Source organism: Cercospora kikuchii (assembly GCF_019650295.1).
Source record: "Cercospora kikuchii DNA, contig_00008, whole genome shotgun sequence".
In the NCBI taxonomy this organism is placed as follows: Eukaryota; Fungi; Ascomycota; class Dothideomycetes; order Mycosphaerellales; family Mycosphaerellaceae; genus Cercospora; species Cercospora kikuchii.
In genome coordinates this window covers 2391420-2412155 of record NW_025408589.1, presented here as the reverse complement: position 1 = coordinate 2412155, position 20736 = coordinate 2391420, and the positions used below count along the sequence as shown (strand labels likewise).

At 52.8% G+C, this 20736-nt stretch overlaps 8 protein-coding genes across 8 annotated transcripts; 4 read left to right on the top strand and 4 right to left on the bottom strand.

Moving 5' to 3' along the window:
• Positions 1–298: 298 nt before the first annotated feature.
• CKM354_001211800 (uncharacterized protein) lies at positions 299–3463 on the bottom strand (the record flags this gene model as incomplete). The annotated part of the gene is made up of 2 exons (XM_044807630.1): positions 299–391; positions 455–3463. The coding sequence occupies 2 exons, from the start codon at positions 3461–3463 to the stop codon at positions 299–301; spliced, it is 3102 nt and encodes a 1033-aa protein (XP_044663565.1).
• Positions 3464–3979: 516 nt separating this feature from the next.
• Positions 3980–4567, top strand: CKM354_001211700 (uncharacterized protein; the record flags this gene model as incomplete). Its single annotated transcript, XM_044807629.1, has 3 exons — positions 3980–4188; positions 4248–4392; positions 4460–4567. The coding sequence occupies 3 exons, from the start codon at positions 3980–3982 to the stop codon at positions 4565–4567; spliced, it is 462 nt and encodes a 153-aa protein (XP_044663564.1).
• Positions 4568–5003: 436 nt separating this feature from the next.
• Positions 5004–5777, bottom strand: CKM354_001211600 (uncharacterized protein; the record flags this gene model as incomplete). The annotated part of the gene is made up of 1 exon (XM_044807628.1): positions 5004–5777. One exon carries the CDS (start codon positions 5775–5777, stop codon positions 5004–5006), a length of 774 nt encoding a protein of 257 aa, XP_044663563.1.
• An 839-nt stretch (positions 5778–6616) lies between these two features.
• On the top strand, positions 6617–7543 carry CKM354_001211500 (uncharacterized protein; the record flags this gene model as incomplete). The annotated part of the gene is made up of 1 exon (XM_044807627.1): positions 6617–7543. The coding sequence occupies one exon, from the start codon at positions 6617–6619 to the stop codon at positions 7541–7543; it is 927 nt and encodes a 308-aa protein (XP_044663562.1).
• Positions 7544–9028: 1485 nt separating this feature from the next.
• Positions 9029–10978, top strand: CKM354_001211400 (uncharacterized protein; the record flags this gene model as incomplete). Its single annotated transcript, XM_044807626.1, has 2 exons — positions 9029–10642; positions 10694–10978. The coding sequence occupies 2 exons, from the start codon at positions 9029–9031 to the stop codon at positions 10976–10978; spliced, it is 1899 nt and encodes a 632-aa protein (XP_044663561.1).
• A 253-nt stretch (positions 10979–11231) lies between these two features.
• On the top strand, positions 11232–12215 carry CKM354_001211300 (uncharacterized protein; the record flags this gene model as incomplete). Its single annotated transcript, XM_044807625.1, has 1 exon — positions 11232–12215. One exon carries the CDS (start codon positions 11232–11234, stop codon positions 12213–12215), a length of 984 nt encoding a protein of 327 aa, XP_044663560.1.
• Positions 12216–12312: 97 nt separating this feature from the next.
• On the bottom strand, positions 12313–14039 carry CKM354_001211200 (uncharacterized protein; the record flags this gene model as incomplete). The annotated part of the gene is made up of 2 exons (XM_044807624.1): positions 12313–13952; positions 14003–14039. The coding sequence occupies 2 exons, from the start codon at positions 14037–14039 to the stop codon at positions 12313–12315; spliced, it is 1677 nt and encodes a 558-aa protein (XP_044663559.1).
• Positions 14040–15050: 1011 nt separating this feature from the next.
• Positions 15051–16139, bottom strand: CKM354_001211100 (uncharacterized protein; the record flags this gene model as incomplete). The annotated part of the gene is made up of 1 exon (XM_044807623.1): positions 15051–16139. The coding sequence occupies one exon, from the start codon at positions 16137–16139 to the stop codon at positions 15051–15053; it is 1089 nt and encodes a 362-aa protein (XP_044663558.1).
• Between the last annotated feature and the right edge of the window lie 4597 nt (positions 16140–20736).

The window sequence follows — 20736 nt, the reverse complement described above, 5'->3', positions numbered from 1 at the left end:
CAGACGCTTAGATAAGCCACACATGACTCGCGCCGCCCGCACAGACTAGTTAAGGCCAAAGCGACGTTCTCTCGCAAATGTCACGGCCATGCTAGCACGGGTTGAGACAGAACATCATTGATTTCAGCCAATTCAGTCGAAATGACACATTCATCTGATATGCCACAACATCAAATATGTAACGCTTTCACATCTACCGAGATCAACAAGCCCAGGTCCTGTTTCCCTCCCACCAACGCCACGCTCGAAGCACTCTGCCACTTTTTTCGTTCACACCGCAACAAAGCGACCTCATCGCCTACGTAAAGTACGGAACATTATGTGCAATGGTACTGATCGTCTCATTGAAGTTCTTGTTGTCCGCCGAAGACTTCGAACGTTGACCGGAGAGCTGTACACACCTATCAGTCTATGGTCTGGGAGATCTCGATACCACTCATCGTCGTCGACTTACATCCTGACTCACGCCCCGATGCAGCATCACCAACCAATCCACATAACTGCTCGCCTCTCCATTCCGGTCCTCGTATAGCAATCTCGCGAATTCGAATTCCGCTCCATCAAGTCCTTGTCGCGCGAGTTGGATCGACAAACCCTTCGACCCTCTTCCGGTTCCAGAGCCTTGCTCCAAAGCAATAAGGATATTGCGAACTTGCGCATTCAGATGTGTCTCCAAAATAGGCAGTGCATTGAGATTGGGATCCAACTTTTGCAGCTCGTTGCAGCCTTCGCCGAACAAGTCTTCCAAAAGATTCGGACTGACGAGCTGATGAAGCCAGAGAATGAGCATTTGACCATTGTCGACCAGATATGCTCCACCTTCCTCGATGTTGGCAAAGCTCGCCCTCACACCATGAGGCATCTTCAGATGACCGTTCTCATCTGCAAAGCCCTCTCCTGGCTCCATGGCATGGATGGCGATGACCCGGGGGTAAAGATACAAGCTCAACTCGCCGGGACCCATACTCTTGAGCATGCGCAACTCATGTATGCGTCGATCGCTCGGCTCTTTGCCGCCTTTTAGCGCTCGCGACTTGATCAAGCCGAGCGTATACATTGCGAATTCCTTCATGTGCTCTGGCATCACAAGTTGTCCAGACGGATGGGCGCCGCTGTGATGTTTTCGATAGGCTGCGAGAATGTCTGTCGTCTTGTCTTGCAGCTCTTGTCGGGTGTTGGCCAAAGACTTATCGGGCACCTTGTACGCAGCCTCCTTAGCGAGTATTGTGAGCACTGCATCTTGGTCTACGAAGCGCATGCTGTCCCGAGCATTCTCCGTGACAGTCGCTACTACGTTGGTGCACCGGACGCGGCGCTGGCCGGAGGCGGTGGTGTATAGAACGGCAGACTGGAAGTGGGCGTCATTGCGCACCTCAAGTTTGCCGTCATAGGTGAAGGTGACAGAAACTGCTGAATCTTCGGTCATGGTGCCCATCTCGAGATCGGCGCCAAACGTGTGTTGTGTGAAGTTGCCGCTGTAATTTGCGATTTGCAGCCCGTTGCTACAACGCACTTTCATCAGCACAGCATACCCTTGCTCGCGCTGCACAGCATGACTGAGCTCTTTCTCGAGGCGCAGAGTGTCGCGAGGATACGCCCAATTTGGATAGTAGAAAGTCTCGCCACCAGTCTTTTCTGATACCAGACCAATTGTAGCAATGTCCAAGTAGCCGCCTGCAGGGGCAGTAAGGAAGAAATCAATGCCTACCCCAGCCTTGACCATGTCGGCTTGCAGCTTTTTGTAGCTTTGATTCTCTGTCCGGAACAACACCTTCTCCTGTTCTGGGTTGTCATTTGAAGCTGTTTGCATACCTCGATCACGGACTGTTAAACGTCCTGGACCATAGGTGGGTAAGCTTGCCAATGTGCAAATGATTTTGCCGCCTGATTCCGAAAGTCCAGATAACGCCGCTTGTAGGGCAGGCAAGAGAGCGGGCTCGGCGTGTTTGATTCGCTCGAACATTGCAGGGAGTTGTTGAAGAAGAGTGACAATATTCGACTTGCACTCAGCTGCATCCACAAATAGGTGCTGGGCGGAAATAGCAGCAAAGGGATCTTCAAGATCAGATACCACAAGCTGTTGTGGTGCAGAGAGGCCAGAGGAAACATTGAAGAAATGTATCTCGCGGTCGAACGCGACAAAACCGACCTTTGCACCTGCAGGTACTTTACTAGGTTTTGGTGGCTTTGCCTCAGTCTCGTCCTCATCATCATCATCTTTGGGCTCGACTTCGAGGTCATCTCCGTAAAGCGCGGCCAGCAGGCCATCACAAGTAGCTTTCAAAAAGCCGCGAGTGCAACTTTCGGCGCTAACGTCCAGAAGAAAGAGGTACCGCTGAGCGACAGGCTCCTTTGACCAATACTCCTTTGGTACGAGAAACTCACAGGTGCCCAGGAGGAGTTCTGGTCGGTCCTGGCGATCTACGCGAATACCGGAAGGATCGGTTGGGGCGAAATATTCGGGAGGCACTTCATTTGGATGCCCACAGAGATTGCAAGTCATTCGGTTACCACCATTGGAGAAAACCATAAACGGATTGACGTATGCACGGCATCTTCGACATCTCGGAGGACCAATCTCACCAAAATCAAGCACAGGAATAGCAGATTCGCCGTCAGCTTGTCGATTCAGCGGCTGCACTACCAGTCCAAGAGGCAATGCGGTCGTTGCTAGTTGCTCTTGCGAATTTGGTATACAATTCAGTGTGAGTCGCGCGTGTTTTGGTGATGCATTGCCTTGGTCGAAGGCCACGAACGGGGTGGTTGCCGGCGGGGGCAGTCTCTGCTCCATTGTTGGGTAGACATGCTGTTTGTAATAGTCGGCAGGCAAATCGCGGCTCAATGGTATGCTTGGGATGAGGTTTGGGTCAACTCGCTGCGCTCCGGGTGGCTGTCCAGGCTGTTGTGCATTTCCCATGCTGATTGGTGCTCCCATTGGCGCTCCAGGCTGTTGGAAGGGAACGCCAGGTTGACCGCCAGGCTGAGGTGAGGCTTGCGCCTGCCATGGTTGCGCAGGCTGCTGCCACGGCGCTTGTGATGGGTCTACGCCTGGTGCTCCTTGTGGGATCCCATTCGCTCCAAAGGCAGAAGTTCCAGCTGGCGTTTCGATAGTGTGGTGGGCATGTCTGTCCTTCTTCTTTCTCCGAACAGTGCCGCCAGCAGCATCTATTCCCATCTGCCCCATTTGCTGAGCTGCACCATTGACATCTGGCTGTGCGCCGTACTGTGGCCCGCCATACTGCTGGCCTGCATATTGCTGCTGGTCCATGCCGGGCTGTCCGTAGGGCGCCTGCTGGGGATTGGAGCTCGGAGGCTGTTGCGGAAAGTACGAGTCTCCCTGTTGGTAGCCTCCAGGAGAGGGTGCGACTGGCGGGCGAAGTTGCGACGTCTGGCGGCTGGGCCGTGGTCGATCGTCTCGTGGTTTATCGAAAGGCGAGGCTTGAGGCGAGTTCATGGAAAACATGGGGCCAGATGGAAGTGCTGCCCTCTCACAGCGTGTGCGCAGTCATTTGCAAAATCGACACACGAACTCGTGCAATTAAGTCGCTCCTCTCGGACCAGAAGTGTGTCGATGCCAGCTTTCATGTGCTGCAGCAGTAGCCACTTTCGCAATGTCGAATTGCAGATCACATGCCCCCGCGTCACCCCCGAGCCTTAGCCGTCTTTCCGACCCTGGTTTTCTGCCTTCGACGCGTTGCACTGCTTACACGCGTCGATCAAAGAACTCTCCTGTATCACAAAACACCGAATGGTCGTGGCAGGCATCAAAGTGATCCAGCATCTCATCATGCCACAGCGCAGTGGAATCTTCGCGAATGTCTTTGAAAGTATAAAACGAGGTAAAATGACCAACATCGACATGAACTCGTGCCCCTCACATTCCGACGTCAGCACCAGATCAAGATCATCGGACATTTCTCCTTGATCTTCACCTTCGCACTCTTCCCTCACTCCATACTTTCTCGCATGACCCTCAACAATGGATCCATCCAACGCTACTCGCAAGGACGGCACCGACAGTCTGGTCTCACAACCCCTCCCAGATGACGCGAATGCTGAGTGGAAGCGATTTGCTGACGCCCATCGTGATCTGCTTGGCAAGTTGGCCTACCACGATGCAATGAGCGAGAACTTACAGGACACGTATATGACACCTGCACGCTCGAAGAATCGTGTGTACTTCATGTGGTGAGTATTCAACGTGGATTCAATAGTATTTCCTCGAAGCACTGAGTCGAATGCGCTAGGGACTTTGTCGGACGCACCCTGGGCATGATTTACAATCTTCCTCCTGCAAAGAACCCAGAACGATACAATGAGCAGCAAAAGGAGACATACCACGACGTCATCTCGAGGAGCGTCATGTCCAAGTCTCTGCTCACGGATCAGAGGGTCAGTTCTTATCGTGGTGTGCAGCACTTGTCCATGAATTAGATTGACTGATTGCTCTTTCACTTAGCCTGGAATGCTAAATATGATGATCGAGTCCACGAACCCAGAACAAAGAGGCAGACACCCCGAGCTGGGTGCCGACATATTGGCGGCAGCCAATGCTTTGCCTGTGTAGCAAGACTATGACTTCCTTGGATAACGTTTTAAATTGCCGCCTGACGTTCGGCATATATCTACGCGGAGCACCTTTCGTAGTATCATTATCTTCCTCGAAACATTCGTTCACATTGAAGTTGTGCGCAAGTTCATGCTCCAATATTGGACGTCGCTGCTTACAACACAAGAGCGGTAAAACTGATCCTCTCCAGCCTAGGGATATACACAAGTGGTAAAGTGAACACAGCTGAAATTTCATCTCGTTGGCATTGAGTACAGGAACTTTGCACTATCTACATCCAACAACGACTACAGTATCCGCAACATACGCCTAGCACGGATGATTGTACTGCACGAAACAGCCTTCCAATGCTCCGCTTGCATCATTTCCAGGACTATTGCCGTGGCGAGATGAGACTCGACTTTTCAACCGCTGAGAGCGATCCCCCGCGCACTCAGTCGACAAGGCCGTCTCTGTCGCAATCACAACAGACGGACTTAAGACGCTCCTCCAAGGCGGCGATCTTCCGCTTCTGTTCGTCCACCTTGTCGACGAGTTCATCGAATTCGTCATACGAGCTGTCTCGATTGTCTTGATCGTGATGTGTCAAGGTACTGTCGGTCTGCCTCCCGTCGCCCACGACAACTCGCTGCCAGAGGTATGACCAAAGTCCAGACTTTCCTGATTCATTCGGATCGCCTTGAACTTCCTTCACTTCTGGCGCCTTCAGCCATGGTAACTCGTGAACAGTTTCCGTCACCGCGATGGTCTCATTGCCGCCGTCGACACCTCTCCGATAAAGCGTCTGTGTCTCCGACGAGAAAAAAATGCCTTGCTGACGAAGAAGCTCTGCCGAGAGCAAATTAAGAGGGATCTGGGGCTCATAGCAGATTCCATGGATTAAGATCTCCTGGACCGTGCCATCCTCCTTCACGAATGGGATCACAGCGTCTCCAACTCCGAGGACGTAAGAGACACCTGTGGCGCCGGAGCATGCCTCTGGAACACGATACGTCTTGTAGTTGATCAACATGCTGCGGTCCCAGGTGACATGGCCTGCTGCTCCGGAGTCGATTAGGATTCGATCATGTTTGAAGCCATTCCAATTGGTGATGCGGTGGCCGACTCGGGTGTATACGTGCAGGAGGAGCAGGTTCGCCAATACAGCCAGAACGTAGGGCAGTGCCACTCGAAGCAAGAGGCTCCAGCTGAATGATAGGCTTGCCATCATGGATTTCGTGCGAGAGTGGCTTCGATTGGGTCGTGCTTGCTATATGCAACAGTGGTCGAAGCTCTTCAAAAGAGGGTAGATGAAAAGCGAAGTACGATATCGAGAAATGAAAGGAGAGTGTAGAATTTATACAATAGGAACTTTATTTTGTGAGATCTTGACGACTTTCTTGGTCCTTAAGAAGGAATACTGTTGGTCATACTGCTGTCAGCTAACTCGAGTGATTCCGCATCCTCATGGAACCTTTTGCGGCCTCACGGTTATGACTGCGCATGATTTGAGCAAAGGCATGCGGCCTTGAGAGACTCTGAATGCGTACTGCTTCCAACAGTCTTCACGCGCCCGCCAAGTTGCGGCATGAAGTCCAGCAGCCTCGCCTAGTTCATGATGCTCGAGATATATTCGTGAGACATTTTCCGATTGGACAAGATGGGCTGGTCGTCTCTTCATGTGGATACTTCTCTTACTGCGCTGCTGAATTCTCTGATTTGCCGGGTCGGCAAGTCATCGGCGTGGTCAGTATGGTTGCCTTGAAAACCGTGCATCATTATAGGAGCTATGGTCGTCGGGCAAGAGTGGTCGTCGTTGTTGCAAGCTCAGGCGCTGCTGCCGAAAATGAGCCGAACCCCAGCTCTCCTCTCCGCTCTCCACTTCTTCCACCACTTTCTTCTCCCACACCAGCAGCGGACGTTATCTGCTTGCAGAAGTGCTGTGAAGCAACACAGTGAGGAAAGGCGTCGCAGAGCCTACGAGCTGTATCTATTACCGTCGGCTAAGTATTCAATCTTTAATTCTTCATCCTTGAACTCCGTCCGCCGAGCTGCGGACCTACAACCATGGCTGCAAAGCCCACTAGAATTGCTATAATAGGCTCAGGAACAATCGGACTCTCCTTCGCCGCCCTTCACTTGTCGAAGAATCCGACGTGTCGAGTCACGATATACGACACGAGGCCGGACATCAATGACTACGTATCAAAGCATATCCCCGGCGATCTCATCGACACCGATCAAATATCATGTATGGAACGACTTTCGATCGCCAAAGATCTTACGGAGGCGGTCAGAGATGCGGACATTGTACAAGAGCAAGGACCAGAGAATTCGGAATTCAAGATTGCGATCTGGCCTGAAATCGAGAAGCATGCACCAGGACATGCACTGTTCTGGTCGAGCACAAGTGGGATTCCAGCTAGCGAGCAGAACAGAGATATGACAGATAAGAGCCGACTTGTTGTCGTACATCCTTACAATCCTCCGCATATCATGCCTTTGCTCGAGGTTGTGAAGTCGCCTGCCACTTCAGAAGAGGTCGTGGAAAGAACAATGGAATACTGGCGAGACCTTGGACGAACTCCTGTGGTAGTGCGAAAGGAGTGTGTTGGGTTCGTAGCCAACCGACTCGCTTTTGCGTTGCTGAGAGAGGCTAGCTCACTGGTCACTCAAGGCGTGGTCGGCGTGGAAGACTTGGACGAGGTTGTTCGTGCTTCGATGGGACCTAGATGGGCAGTAGCTGGTCCATTCAAGGCATATGCTGCTGGAGGCGGAGAAGGAGGTCTACAGAGCTTCCTCGAGAAGATTGGTGGGACGATACAGAATTGCTGGGATGCGAGTGATGAGGATATGAAGAAGGGCGATATTAAAATCGGTCAGGACTGGCAACAGGATGTTTGCCGACAAGCAGATCGCGCGTATGGCGTTTTGAATACAGCCGAGAGAGACCGCAAGACGAGAAAGGTGTTGGAAGCTGTGCAGACTGGGTAGCTCGATAATGCGGTGTTTAGGAACGTGAACATGTGTGCCTCTAGTAGCCAAGGTTGCAATGCAAGTGCTGCATTCGGAATGATGGGAGCTCAGATCGATGCTTTGGACAAGACTTTCACGACATTGTTGCCTGAGCAAAGGCCATTGATACAATCTCGCGTTCGCGAATATTTGTTACTTGGCGTGGTCGACATTTGCATATGCATCGGCGCTCAAGCTCAACTCCGATGCCCAGATTCAACTCCGTAGCTCAACTTTGACACCGCTGCGAGCACCAGAATATAGGCCAGCAACTCGTCTTCGCGTGTAGATACTCTGCAATGCCAACAGTCCTTTCCAACACCTGCTTCTGTCTTCGCACATGAAATTCGACATGCTGATACACATCAAATGGCAGCATCCGAATGGGGCAGGTCGTAGAATGGCTCGGCCACGCTAGATCCTCCTTGGGCGAGGTTCCCAGGTCTTCGGACGGCGGAAGAGCAGTAATTGGACAGACGACCGGAAAGAAGACAGACAAGCAATCGTGCAGGCAGTTCGCAACGCCACAGCGTCGCAAGGGATCCTCGAACCAAGACCGCCACAGCTTGTCACGCGACAAATCAACCTCTTCTCCACAAAACCCAGAAAGCAAGCTGCATCTGTCCGCATCGGCTTTCGCCTCTGGTGCCTCTTCTCCTCGTGCTAAGGCTGGGAGGTACGGGGGAGGGGCGCATGGGAGCTGTGCTAGTCAGTCCATCTCATCCTGCCCGCGACTGCACTGCTGTTGGTCAGTTGCGATGATTGGCAAACCTCGCTTGACCCGCGGCAGAGGGTGAGTTGCTATCCGGCGATTGCCACTGCCAATGTGCTCACCTCCGAATCCCGACTTATGCCCACAAATTGCGCCGGCCACGATACGCACTGTCTCGGCAGCAATGTGGCATATCAGGACAATCCGCCGCCAGCACGGAGGAACGCGTATCAGCAACGCAGCGCTCAGCAGTGAGAAGGATCAATGTGATGGGCGTGGCAAAGGCGATGTCCGTTCAGCAGGATTGCAGCTCTTCCAGAAGGCACAGCGAGTCCAGACGGTGCAGATAAAGTGCTATCGCGCCAAGGGTGGCACTAATGCTTGAGCACCACGCAAAGGGCAAAAAGACCGGAGCGAGCGCTGGTCCATCGCGCAACTCTACTCGTCCGTCCAGTGGTGCGTCGAGGGATCAGCGCTGCTGGCCAAAGAACGAGCAGCCGTCCATGTGGCGCCAAGCGGGGCCACTGCAATGCTACGCTCGTCGCAGCGAATGAGATGCCCTCTGCTCGCCAAAGAGCTTCTGGCTGACCCGGGCTCACAGATAAGGTGTCGCATGGCTCGCAGAGAAAGGGTCGTGCTCAGGTGGAGTAAAGATTTAAGAATACCGTCGCCGTGGAGCTGACCACACAGAGCGATTTTCTTACTGCTCCCGGCTCTTGCTGTATACGTTTGCGACTTCCACGCACAGTCCAATGGAGTCTGCACACAAGGATCCCGCGCTGGACCCGGCGCGCCAGCACTCGCATGGCCACCTGCATCATGGCCAACACGGGCATCAACACGGCACAGATGTGCCTTCATATACCGTTGGCACCACGAACGAGCGTCCCACGATTCCCGATCCCAGCGCTCAAGAACATGGTATAAGCCACGGTCCGGGATATGGCAGCGAGAAGAAGGGCGATTATAACATCGACGTCGAACAAGGCAATAGTTCACCAATCACTCCGACAAAATCTTTGGAGGCCTCGGAAGAGCAGCCAAGCAAGAAGCGTTCGTTTTACCGAAAGTACAGGATATTCATCCACCTGACGCTGTGGCTGTTGGCAACTGCTTGGTGGGTTGCAAGTCTGGTCCTCCACCGCAATGACAAAAACTGGGTTGTGCCGTTCCTCATCTGGCTGGCACTCACCATTCGCTTCATCACTCTTCACACCGGAACATCCTATGTCACGAGGCCTATGCGTTTCGTATGGCGCAACACTTGTGGACGCGCGACCGAAATGATTCCCGAGCGATTCAGGCTCTGGATCGGTGCTGCAGGCACTTTTGCCGTCTTGCTGGTCGGATCGTTCGTTAGTGAGGAATCGCAGGACAACACTCGAGAGAACCGCGCCATTTCCTTGTTCGGAATGGTCGTCCTCATTGCTGGCCTGTACGCCACATCGAGGAACCGAAAGGCGATCAATTGGCACACAGTCATCTCTGGCTTTCTGCTGCAGTACATCATTGCGCTCTTCGTGTTGCGCACTGGTGCTGGTTACGACATCTTCGAGTTCATCTCTAGTCTTGCACGATCCCTTCTGGGATTCGCAGCGAACGGTCTGTCCTTCTTGACCAATGAGGAATGGGTCGCAGACACCCCATGGTTCTTGGTGACAGTTCTGCCGGCCATCATCTTCTTCGTGGCGCTTGTGCAGCTCATGTACTACGTTGGCCTGATCCAGTGGTTCGTCGGCAAGTTCGCAGTCTTTTTCTTCTGGTCCATGAGGATTTCCGGTGCTGAGGCAGTCGTCGCTTCCGCTACTCCTTTCATCGGACAAGGTGAATCTGCTATGCTGATTAAGCCGTTCGTGCCACACTTGACCATGTGCGAGCTGCACCAGGTCATGACTTCTGGTTTCGCCACGATTGCAGGTTCCGTGCTGGTTGCATACATCGGAATGGGTCTCAATGCTCAGGCTTTGATTTCTTCCTGTGTGATGTCGATTCCGGCATCGCTCGCGGCGTCCAAGATGCGGTACCCCGAAGAGGAAGAGTCCTTGACTGCCGGAAAGGTTGTTGTTCCTGATGATGACACTCACAAGGCCGCCAATGCCCTCCACGCTTTCGCCAACGGCGCTTGGCTGGGTCTCAAGATTGCTGCTATGATCTTGACCACGCTTCTCTGTATCATTGCGTTCGTTGCACTGATCAACGGCATCCTCACCTGGGTCGGTCGCTACATCAACCTGGACGGAAACTACGATCTCACGATCGAGTTGATCCTCGGATACGTCTTGTACCCGGTCGCATTCCTGCTCGGCGTACCACGTGGCCCTGATCTTCTCAAGGTCGCTCGTCTGATCGGTGTCAAGGTTGTCACTGTAAGTTGTTCTCCGAACCATATTCTCTGATCAATGCTAACGATACCGCAGAACGAATTCGTCGCCTTCACCCAACTCACCAGTGCTGACTATGATGACCTCGCTCCTCGATCCCGTCTGATCGCAACCTACGCTCTCTGTGGTTTCGGCAACATTGGATCTCTGGGTACGCAAATTGGTGTCTTGTCTCAGATCGCACCAGGCAGAGCCGGTGATGTATCGAGACTGGCTATCAGCGCACTGATCACCGGTGTCCTGTCGACGTTGTCTTCAGCATCTATTGCTGGACTTGTCATCCAGAACGAGGCTGGGTTCACTTCGACCACCACAGCATAGAAAAAGTTCTTGGTGATTGTCTACGTAATTATATGAATGAACGACGAAGTTATGAGATGTGCCGATGATCACTTTCCTACTACTGTTTGTCTAATATTGACCGCTGCAGGTCATTGATCCTTCGCTCCTCAGCTCGGATAATAAACAATGAGTCACGACCATGACTTGAAGCTGAGCTTATATACATTGGACTGTCGGAACGAATACTGCATTCCTGAGCCATTGCTCCCGTTTCCCGCTCCGCACAACCACGATGTCGACATCCAACGGAAGTGTCCATGAACTAGCTACCACACTATCGACATGCACTATCTCTGGCGGCACAGACGCAATCCAAATCTCTCAACTCGTCCACCGACTCAACATCCTCGCAAAATGGTTCGACAATGATCTCTCGAAAGCTAAAGCAGCTTTGCAAGGCCGCTGTGTCCTGGAACTTGGCTGTGGTCAAGGCGATATGACTGTTGCTTTGGCACATCTTGTACAGAACCAAATCGACGATCACAACCACGAAAGCGAAAATCATGGCAATTTCACAACGAAAGCAGGCAAGATTTTAGCCCTGGATCCCGGAGACTTAGACTACGGTGCTCCGTATACGCTTCGTCAAGCTCAAGAACACATTTCGCAGAGTGCAAGCGGTCTCGGGAAATGTATTGACTGGCTACAATATGATCCAATTGAGTATCTCGGGATTCTCAGCAATGGGAAGGATGAGAATAGCAAAACGGAAGAATTCCCCGACTTCATCATCCTCGCACATTCAATTTTCTACCTTCCGAATGAAGAGTACTTCTCACGCCTCTTTCGAGCTCTCCACAACGCCGCATCAATTTCACAAACTCGAAAGAACAGAAATCCTCCTCGTCTTCTGCTCGCAGAATGGGGAATGAGAATTACTTCTCCTACGGCAGAAGCACATCTCCTCGCAGTTGAAATCCAGAAAGCGAGACCAATCGAGGAGGGTAATGTGCAATGTGTTATTGCACCAACAAGGATTGTGGAGTTGGCGAAGGAAGCGGGTTGGACTATTGAACGAGAGGCCTGGATTGCGAATCCGGAAGTTGATGATGGGAAGTGGGAAGTTGGGGCTGTGAAAGCTGATACCAAGTTAGATGGACTTGAGGAGGATAGTGAGATTAGGAGGAAGTATCAACGAATGCTAGAGTTGAGTGAGAAAGAGGGAGGGCAGGTGAAGAGTATGGATGTTTGGACTGGTGTCTTTGGGTTGGGTTGATTGAGCTGGCTGATTGTTCGTTCATTCGTACATACTTGCATATCTCGTCGCAGTGGATCGCGAAAACTCGAACTTCTGGACAGCGTGATTCTCTTTCTCACATCTTTGGTCTCTCCTCTCGAACCACGACACCTTGTGCTCCCTTCTTTGCCTGATCTCTCAAGATTCTTCGCAAGATCTTTCCAGAAGCACTCTTTGGAATGGCCTCGATGAATTCTATTTCCTTTACGGCCTTATACCTCACCTTGTTATCCTTGACGTATTTCAAAAGCTCTCGTCCCAATTCCTGGCTCGCAGTCGATCCACTTTGCGGTACGATATACGCCTTTGGAACTTCACCTGAGTAGTCATCTGCAATACCGAGCACGGCGACATCTTCGACTTTATCGTGGCCAAGAAGCAAATCTTCGAGTTCTGCAGGCGCGACACCAATGCCTTTAACTTTGATAAGCTCCTTGATGCGATCGACGATAGTGATGAGCCCGTTCTCGTCGATTTTGCCTTGGTCGCCAGTATGCAAGTATCCTTGCTCATCGAAGGTCTCTTTGGTAGCTTTCTCGTTGTTCAGATAGCCCATGACGATTTGTGGTCCCTTGGCGCATATTTCGCCCGGCTCGCCGATACCGCATTCTGTGCCGTCTTCTTTGATAATTTTGACTGTTGTGCTGGCGCAAATGGTACCGACTGTGTGAGCGTACTTGAAGTCGTAGTACCAAGGTGGATGCGCGGTGATACAGCTACAGCTCTCGGTCATGCCATAGCCTTGTTTGAAGCCGGCTTGCGGGAACTGCTTTTTGAGCAGGACGAGAATCTCTTCGCTAAGAGGCGCAGCGCCGGAGGAGAAGCGTTGGATGCAGCTGAGGTCGTATTTCTTCACGATCGGGTCGCGGACCATTCTGATGAGGATCGGAGGGACGAGGAGGAGTTCGGGGATCTTGTATTCGGTGACAGTGTTGAGCATGGCTTCCATCGTGAAGGCTGGCAAGAAGAAGACTTCTGCGTTGATGAGGAGTGGCAGGTGAAGGACGTGTACGAGGCCAGTGATGTGGAAAGATGGAAGGACTGCCAGTACGCGCTTGTGATCGCTAGGTGTAATGCTCATGACTTGGAGACACTGAGCAATCACATTCTGATGAGCGATCATCACAGCCTTTGGCAAGCCCGTTGTTCCCGATGAGAAGGACAAGAATCCGCAAATATCGAAGTTGGTCTTCCCAGCCGGAATGCGCCAGACTGGAACTGGTTCGCCGAGCTCTTTTCCCTCCTGGATCAACGTCTTGATGTTCTTGAACCCATCCATCTCACCCTCTAGCAGAAAGATGTTCTCCTTGGGCACACCTGCGTTCTTCGCGCTCTTGATCGCGACTTCCATGCTGTCCTTGTGTGTCATGAGGAATTTCGCGTCTGCCTTTTGCAGGGCATAGGTCATCTCCTCCTCATTATACGCTGGACTGGCCCCGCTCACTTTGCCGCCCACACGCAGCGTAGCGTGCATCGCGACTGGGTACCATATTGTGTTTGCTGAGAAAAGGGACACTGTCTCGCCTTCTTTCAAGCCATATTTCTTGACCAGTGCAGTCGACAACCAAGTCGCAGTGTCCTTGACATCTTGCCAGCTCAATCTCTCCTTCGAGATCGCGTCGGTGAAGCCTGCTTGCTGTTCTTTCGGAAATCGTAAGACAGGTGAATATGTAGTGCTCTCAAACAGCCATTCCCAGGTCGTGATATCGCGAGGCACTATTGCTGTTAGCTCCGAAGCATGTAGCTTCCGCCATTGAGGTTCATACAGAGGATATCTTGCTGTAAGCTAGGAAAGACGGGCATCGTGTTATATGGTAGCACAAGAAATGATGGAAGCACTTGTGAGGCAATGATAGCAAAGAGAGCGCCACTCACCTTGCCATACCTACACTCGAGTCGATGCACGCGACTAACCCTCGGGTGTCGCTGTGAACCCTTTGGCTTCGTGGCTGGTCGATGTCCCCGCACGATAGGCACGCATCGAAGTGGAGACTGGAGCTTCGATGCGGCTGAAAGGACTTCTTGGCCGAAAATCGTGCCTAAGGCTTCAACGTTTGTACAGATGAGCAATGTTTCGAAAATGGTTTGGGAAGCGTGAACGGTCGTGCGATTTCAATTCCGTGTACGAGGTGACGGAGTTTGAGCTGATTTAAGTGACGAACATTGTTGAATTGTGTTGAGACATCCGAATCATGACAATCGAGGTCTGTAGCCGTACGTACTCGAGACAATATTTACCATTGCAGCAGGCTTTGCTCATATCAGATGCTCTGACGGCAGTCTTGAGGGTGATGCCAGCAAGGCACACTCTAGCGCTGCTACTGTGCTGATCCTGGCAGAGACATCAAGAACCAGGTCGACTCGTGATTCTCGGTAAGGCAAATTCTAGTGTCGCAGAAGACTCAGGAAAAGGGCGTCGAAGTCATCAGGGGCTTGCTAGAGGCAAAGGTCTTGCTCGCAAGGTTGAATGGCGTCAGCAGAATGAGAACGAAACGTGCACGGCAAGAGAAGCTGCAGCAGATCAGTTCACCCGAGACACATGGTGGCCATACCTGTGCGCAAGGTGTCGCTTGCGAGGCAGTCTTCACAGCCACGGCGTGTCAGCGCGGAGATCCTTGGACATGATAGAACTTTAACATACTCATCTGATTGACTCCATCTGTACAAACAGACCGAAAACTTGCTTGCTCGCCCCCGCAATGCCTCGGAGGCGGTGCAATCTCGTGGCAATTGCACGCGTATGCACCATTCGATAATCCCTGAACGCCTCGCTAAGTTCACAATGATCCTTCGTGCCAATTCGAGAAAACTTCTTCAACCTAATAGCTTGAGACCAGCAGGCGCTTTGGAAGGCTTCTTCTCGACACCGGCTCCAGTGTGTGCCTTGAGTGGATCGTTGTCGTTCTTCTTCTTCTTGTCCTTGTTCTTGTCGTTATTGCGGCCATTCTTCCCCTTGTACCTGTTGTTATCCTTCTTGGGTTGCGCTCGCACATCTGTCTTGCTTCGCTGGATCGTGACCGGATGACTGCCGATGTACTTGCCGACCATCTCTCGTGCGGCCTTGAAGCCCAACTCACCTTCCTCGAACTCCACAAAGCCGAAACCTTTCGATTTCGTCGTTCTCTTGTCGCGTACCACGCGCGCTTTTGACACGCCATAGGCTGCGAATGCCTTTGCAAGCGAGTCGTCCGTCACTTCACCTGCCAGATTGCCGACCATGATACGGAATTTGTTCGGATCCCACTGGAGCAGCGACTGATCCTCCCACTGCTCACCGCCACCTTTGCGAACGACAGTGTACTTGTCCTCCTTCTTGTCAGTCTCTGCTGCCGCGGTGCCAGTCGCCGCGCCGCGCTGTCCCAATGGTGCTAGATTAGCATTTCCGATCACTTCATCCTTGCCGGTCTTCTTGCCACGCAGCTGTTGGTCAGCTGGCGCGTACTGTGCCTGCCATTGTGCTATCTGAGCCTCGTGGTCGGGATCGAATCCGGCGTTCTGAGCAGCGTAGGCCGACGATGCGGTGGGTGGAGGGGCGAATGGGTTTCGGATCTGCGGTGGAGTGTCGTATTGCTGTGCCTGCTGAGTATACTGGGTTCCATAGCTTGGAGCAGCCGCGTACTGTGCGTACTGAGCATTGTAGCCCTGGCCATAAGGATTGTATGCCATGGCCGCAGCGTGGTAGTCGTGCGCCGGAGCTGCGTCAGTCGGAGTCGCGACAAGTGTGTAGGCGCTATTTGGGTAGTAATACTGGTGGTAGCGCTCCGTCTCGCCCTGCTCGAAGCTCGCGCTCGTCTCTGTGGTGTGGTTGTTGGCATGTTGGTTCGCATAAAAACTATCTAGCGCTTGCCTTGCGAAAGAACTCTTTTCTCCTTTGCCGCCGCCGCCGCCACTCTTGCGCGCCATGTTCAGATCGCTGCAAATGAGATAACGCGATGCTTACCGTGAGACTGCCGGGATTGGCCGTGGGTTGTGGGGTGGGTGGTTGTCTGTGAGCGCAGTCGAAGGTGGAGAGAAGTGTCGAGTCGTTGCGAGTCGCGAAAGCCGCCAGCGCCAAGCCTCGGACGTCACTTGTGCTCCCAACTTCACCTCCCAATTGCGGGCGGCGAAACAGCAGCTCGGAGACACGCAAACATTCGAACCTCTTGTCGCGACCTTGATTCCACGCCTACTTCGCTTCTCGAGCTCCACAGCCAAGGTATGCTGCACATGGTGGAGATACGAGGATTCTACGAGCTTTGGAAATTTCTGGCATGCCCTTACTGTCCATGACACGCCGCGTGTGACGGTTTTCGGCAAGCCGTCTCAACTCCGATTCCTTCTGCATAGGCACAGAAGCTCGGGATCCAGCAAAAGCCCGATCAATAGGCTTGTGGCTTGAGGGGCGCAGACTGTCGCATGGTACATGCCTGTTAAGCACCACTCACGTACGCCTGTACTTCTTCAAAATCATGGACGGCAGCGAATCAGGCTACATGTCTTTTCGGGAATCACCTTGGACGGTGGAACATTTCCGGGTACTAGAATTCTGCCACTAATCTCCTGCGCGCCAGATGGTCGCATTCGACAAGACTCGCGTGGGGCACAGTATGTCTTTTAAGGATGTACCACTATAATCGGCAACTCTCTGTCCGATCCTGTTCGTTGAAGTTTGAATCAAGATACCCCTCAGACAATGCCTACGCGGGTACTGCAGCCTGTAATGGATCGGTGCAACACCTTCGAGCCTCCGTTTGGCTCACCATCTCGTCGGCTGCTTGTCGTGTGCAGCCTCAAGAGGGTAAAGCGAACCCTGAAGTTCGAAGAGTCAGATCACGTCCGCAACAATGGCGCAAACACATTGTTCCGGGATTCAAGCAACGGCCAGCGTCTAGCGTGGCTCAGGCCGACCGCGCGTTGCGAGAAAGTCCGTATCACATGCGACCATCACCCCACACATGTAGGTGTGTTACACAGCGTCATCTGCCGTGCTCGCGCTGGTTGCAGGACGTGCGTCGCTTCGCGGTTGCGGAGCACGGCCTGGACCGTAAGGTGACAATCTCCTCTCGCTCTGGGCCACAACCTGGAACTTTCCGGTCTTTGGGCTCGCCTCTGGCGGCAGCAGACGATCTCCACGCCGGTGAAGGATCACGATAGCTCCTGTCACGTCTTCTTGCTGCGCAGAATGCCATCTGTCGACGTTCAATGCGGCACCCCTGGTGAGAACTAGTCTCGTCATCTTTATTCATCAACGGCGGCCTTCCGTGATCGCCTGCTCCAGTTTGCACGGTCACGCGCCCTGGCGCTTCAACTGTGGTCGCAGGGCTGGCTCCGCCTGCGTCAAGAAGCAAGCTCTCAATGTTCAATTCTGCAGTACGCAGCGTCCAATCAAATGACTTGTCGCAAACGACTTCAAGTATAGGGAGCATGATGCAGTTTTCCGTCGGCCAAGCGACGAGCTACTGTTCCGTCATCAGTGGACTATATCTCAATCATGATTCTGGGTTTGGGCACACGACTTTCTCCGCCCGCCCAAGCTCCTGGACGCGACACCGTAGCCTGCAGAATTGTTGAAGTCATGGAATTCTGTGCTTGGACGCGACCCTCCGCCACACAGCTGGAATACGCGGAAGGCGGGTGCGATGCGGAAGGCGCTTGACACTCTGAGGTGCAGTGGACACCGTGCTGCGGCTCATATCGCCACTTGCTGCGCCTGCCCACTCTCACATGGCAGAGTGGGCGACGAGGGATTGCGTTTCAACGCGAGGGAGCAGCAAGTCCTTGCTAACACTCACAGTCGAGCTTTGGGGAACCGACGTTGCGGGCGCACGGGGCGGCTAGCTCCCACCACGACTCGATGACTGCCTTTTTCCGCCAACACTGTCAGCGTGTGATGCTTGCGGCCTGGGGTGGCCTCAGGCTTAACATAAAAGATTCGAGATTCCTGCAAATGCATCATCTGAGACTACACTCATAGACTCGCCAATTTGTTGAACCCAGATATCCACAAACTGTCCAGCTAACGACACATCACATTTTCGAATCGCTAAAAAATTACTCCCACCAAATACTCACAAGCCCAACAATATGCGTCCGGTCATCGTTGATAACCTGCAGTGCAGGCATACAAGCTGCCACAGCAAGGCCACGGGCGCCAGCTTTCTCTGCCGGACGCATCATACGAGATGCGTGTCGTGTTACCGACAAGGACAGATCGAGCAAAGCGGCGAGCACTTCTGTTTTGAACATGCTCCATGCCAGATGCAGGGATGTGAAGCAGCAGAAGGTCCGCGAAGCCTGATCTGCGACGCCCACATCGAGGTATGCACTACTGAGGATTGCCATCGGTTGGCAGTGGCGCACTTCGGATTCGAATCGCGTTGCATCCAACATATCCCGTGCAGGGCAAATGGCTGCAACAGATATGGTTCGTATCTCCCTCGCCAGAATGACTGCCCAAGTCCATTCTGCGTCATGCACAGCTGCATGGCTCCGAATTGCAGCGGCGAAGCAGTTCACAGCATCATCGAAGAAGGACTCCCGGTTCGACTATGCACGGAACACTATTCTCAGCAGCGATGCCTCGACCCTGAATGCCTGCGTCTCAGGACAACCCTCCGGGCTGATCTACCGTATTGCGACATCCACATCACCTGCGCAGTGAGATACTGCATAAACAAGCGGCAACCAGGTTCCATTTATTGCAAGGCACATACCTGCTACCAAGATGGATGTCCTGATATCACACCAGATGATGTACCTTACTGCAATCAGCACGCTTGCCGCGGCTATTTGGACAAAGAGAAACGCCTACACTGTCCAATGCCCAGGAAAGCCTCTGGAGAGGTCGTCGCTAAATACTGCGAACTCCACACTTGCCAAATTTCGGACCTCTATCGCCTCAGGTGCTTCGAGGACAATGGGAACAAGAATTATTGCCGCGCGCATCGCTGTGTGATTTGCGATGGGCCTCGTGACATCAATATTCTCATCCCGTCGGAGCGCCGGGATATCCTCTGCCACAAGCGTGAGTTGCCAAATTGACGGTGACACATGTGGGCAAATATTGACTGAGTATAGATCGTGAGGAGAGACTACCTCTGCGACGGCAGACCAGTGCTGGCCGCTCTGAAGGAATCTCATTCAGGCCTCAAGAAAGATACTGAGAGGAGTATCGGGCCAACGTACTTCGCAAATGCCGAGAGCAACATCTTCGCGAATGACCTGGCCTCATGGCGCGAGGCGTACGTCGAAACTCAAGTAGCCTGAGCTTTTGATGTCGGTCTCGATGAGAGATGTTGTAATGATCGATCTTTCGAAGACACGCATCAAGAAGGGGCTCCGTCGTCAGGTTGGAATCAGCAAGTCATCAATGTGCTAGACAAAAGTCATTATTTTATGTAGCCGATCGATCCTCCCCACTCCACAGAATATGACCCTCTACTCTTAGCTGCCATTCTATTCTGAAGGTGCACAAAGCTATACCACAGCACTTCCTACATCCGGCCACTTAGTAATCAAACGACTATTTCACTCACACCACAACAGATTCTCCGGAAATACCGTCTACCGTGATCGAGATCCGAAGTCTAGAACATCATAATGACCAGCTTATCTGAATCATTCTAAAAACGAGTTGCGACAATTGGCAGCGGCGCAGGAGCGAAGTCCGCTAGAACGTTGCTGGGAAGGACATCGGATGTACTAGTGCTGACGGAGTTGCTTGGGGTGCTTGGAGCCGGGTTGGAATTTCCAGGCTGGGATTTTTCTTCCCAGCTTAGGTATTGTTATAGTGCTTCGTTGGAGATTGACTCTCTGGTGGTTTGATGCTCGGGCAGAGTGGCCGGGAGAGGTTGCACGTGCTAGAAATTGCACGACAAGTTCAGAGCTGCATGGAAGTGATGCTGATGTTGAGTGATCCAAATATCGTTGGTCTCTCAGCGAAAGGATACGAGACGGGCGTCTTGCTGTGAGTAGTGAATGGTCGGCTCAGCGCTACGTTTCTGTTTCGCTTGATCAAAGCATGCCTGAGCGAATTATGACTGGAGGCAGTTCCGATGGTTCTGAGAGAGGCCTCCGAAATCCATAGACAGCCATACAGGGAATGGAGTACTTGTCACCTGGCGATTTGTGGAGAAGCAACCGTCACTGAACCAGGGTGTCGGAGCTTGCCGGTCAAGCCCCAGCAGCAATTCAGCCTCAGCCATGCAATATAGACATGGATGCAAGCAGGAACACGAAGCGGCAGCTTTTGCACATTTGGCCGCTGGAAAATTCCAACTGTCAGGCGACGGCTCCGTCGACGTTTCATTTCGCGGCGAGAACAGCGGACGTTGGATAGCAATTCCAGCCCGAATCGGCTAGAGCGGCGCCGTAGTGCGCTTCCGATTCTCTGCCGAGAGTTTCGTGCCGATCTCTAGGAGCTGGGAGCGCACTGCCGGTGCGGCTCGTGGGCAGACAGACAGTAGTCAGGCACAGGGCCTGGGAGGTGCTGTGCTGAACGTGCGCAGCTCATTTGGGATCG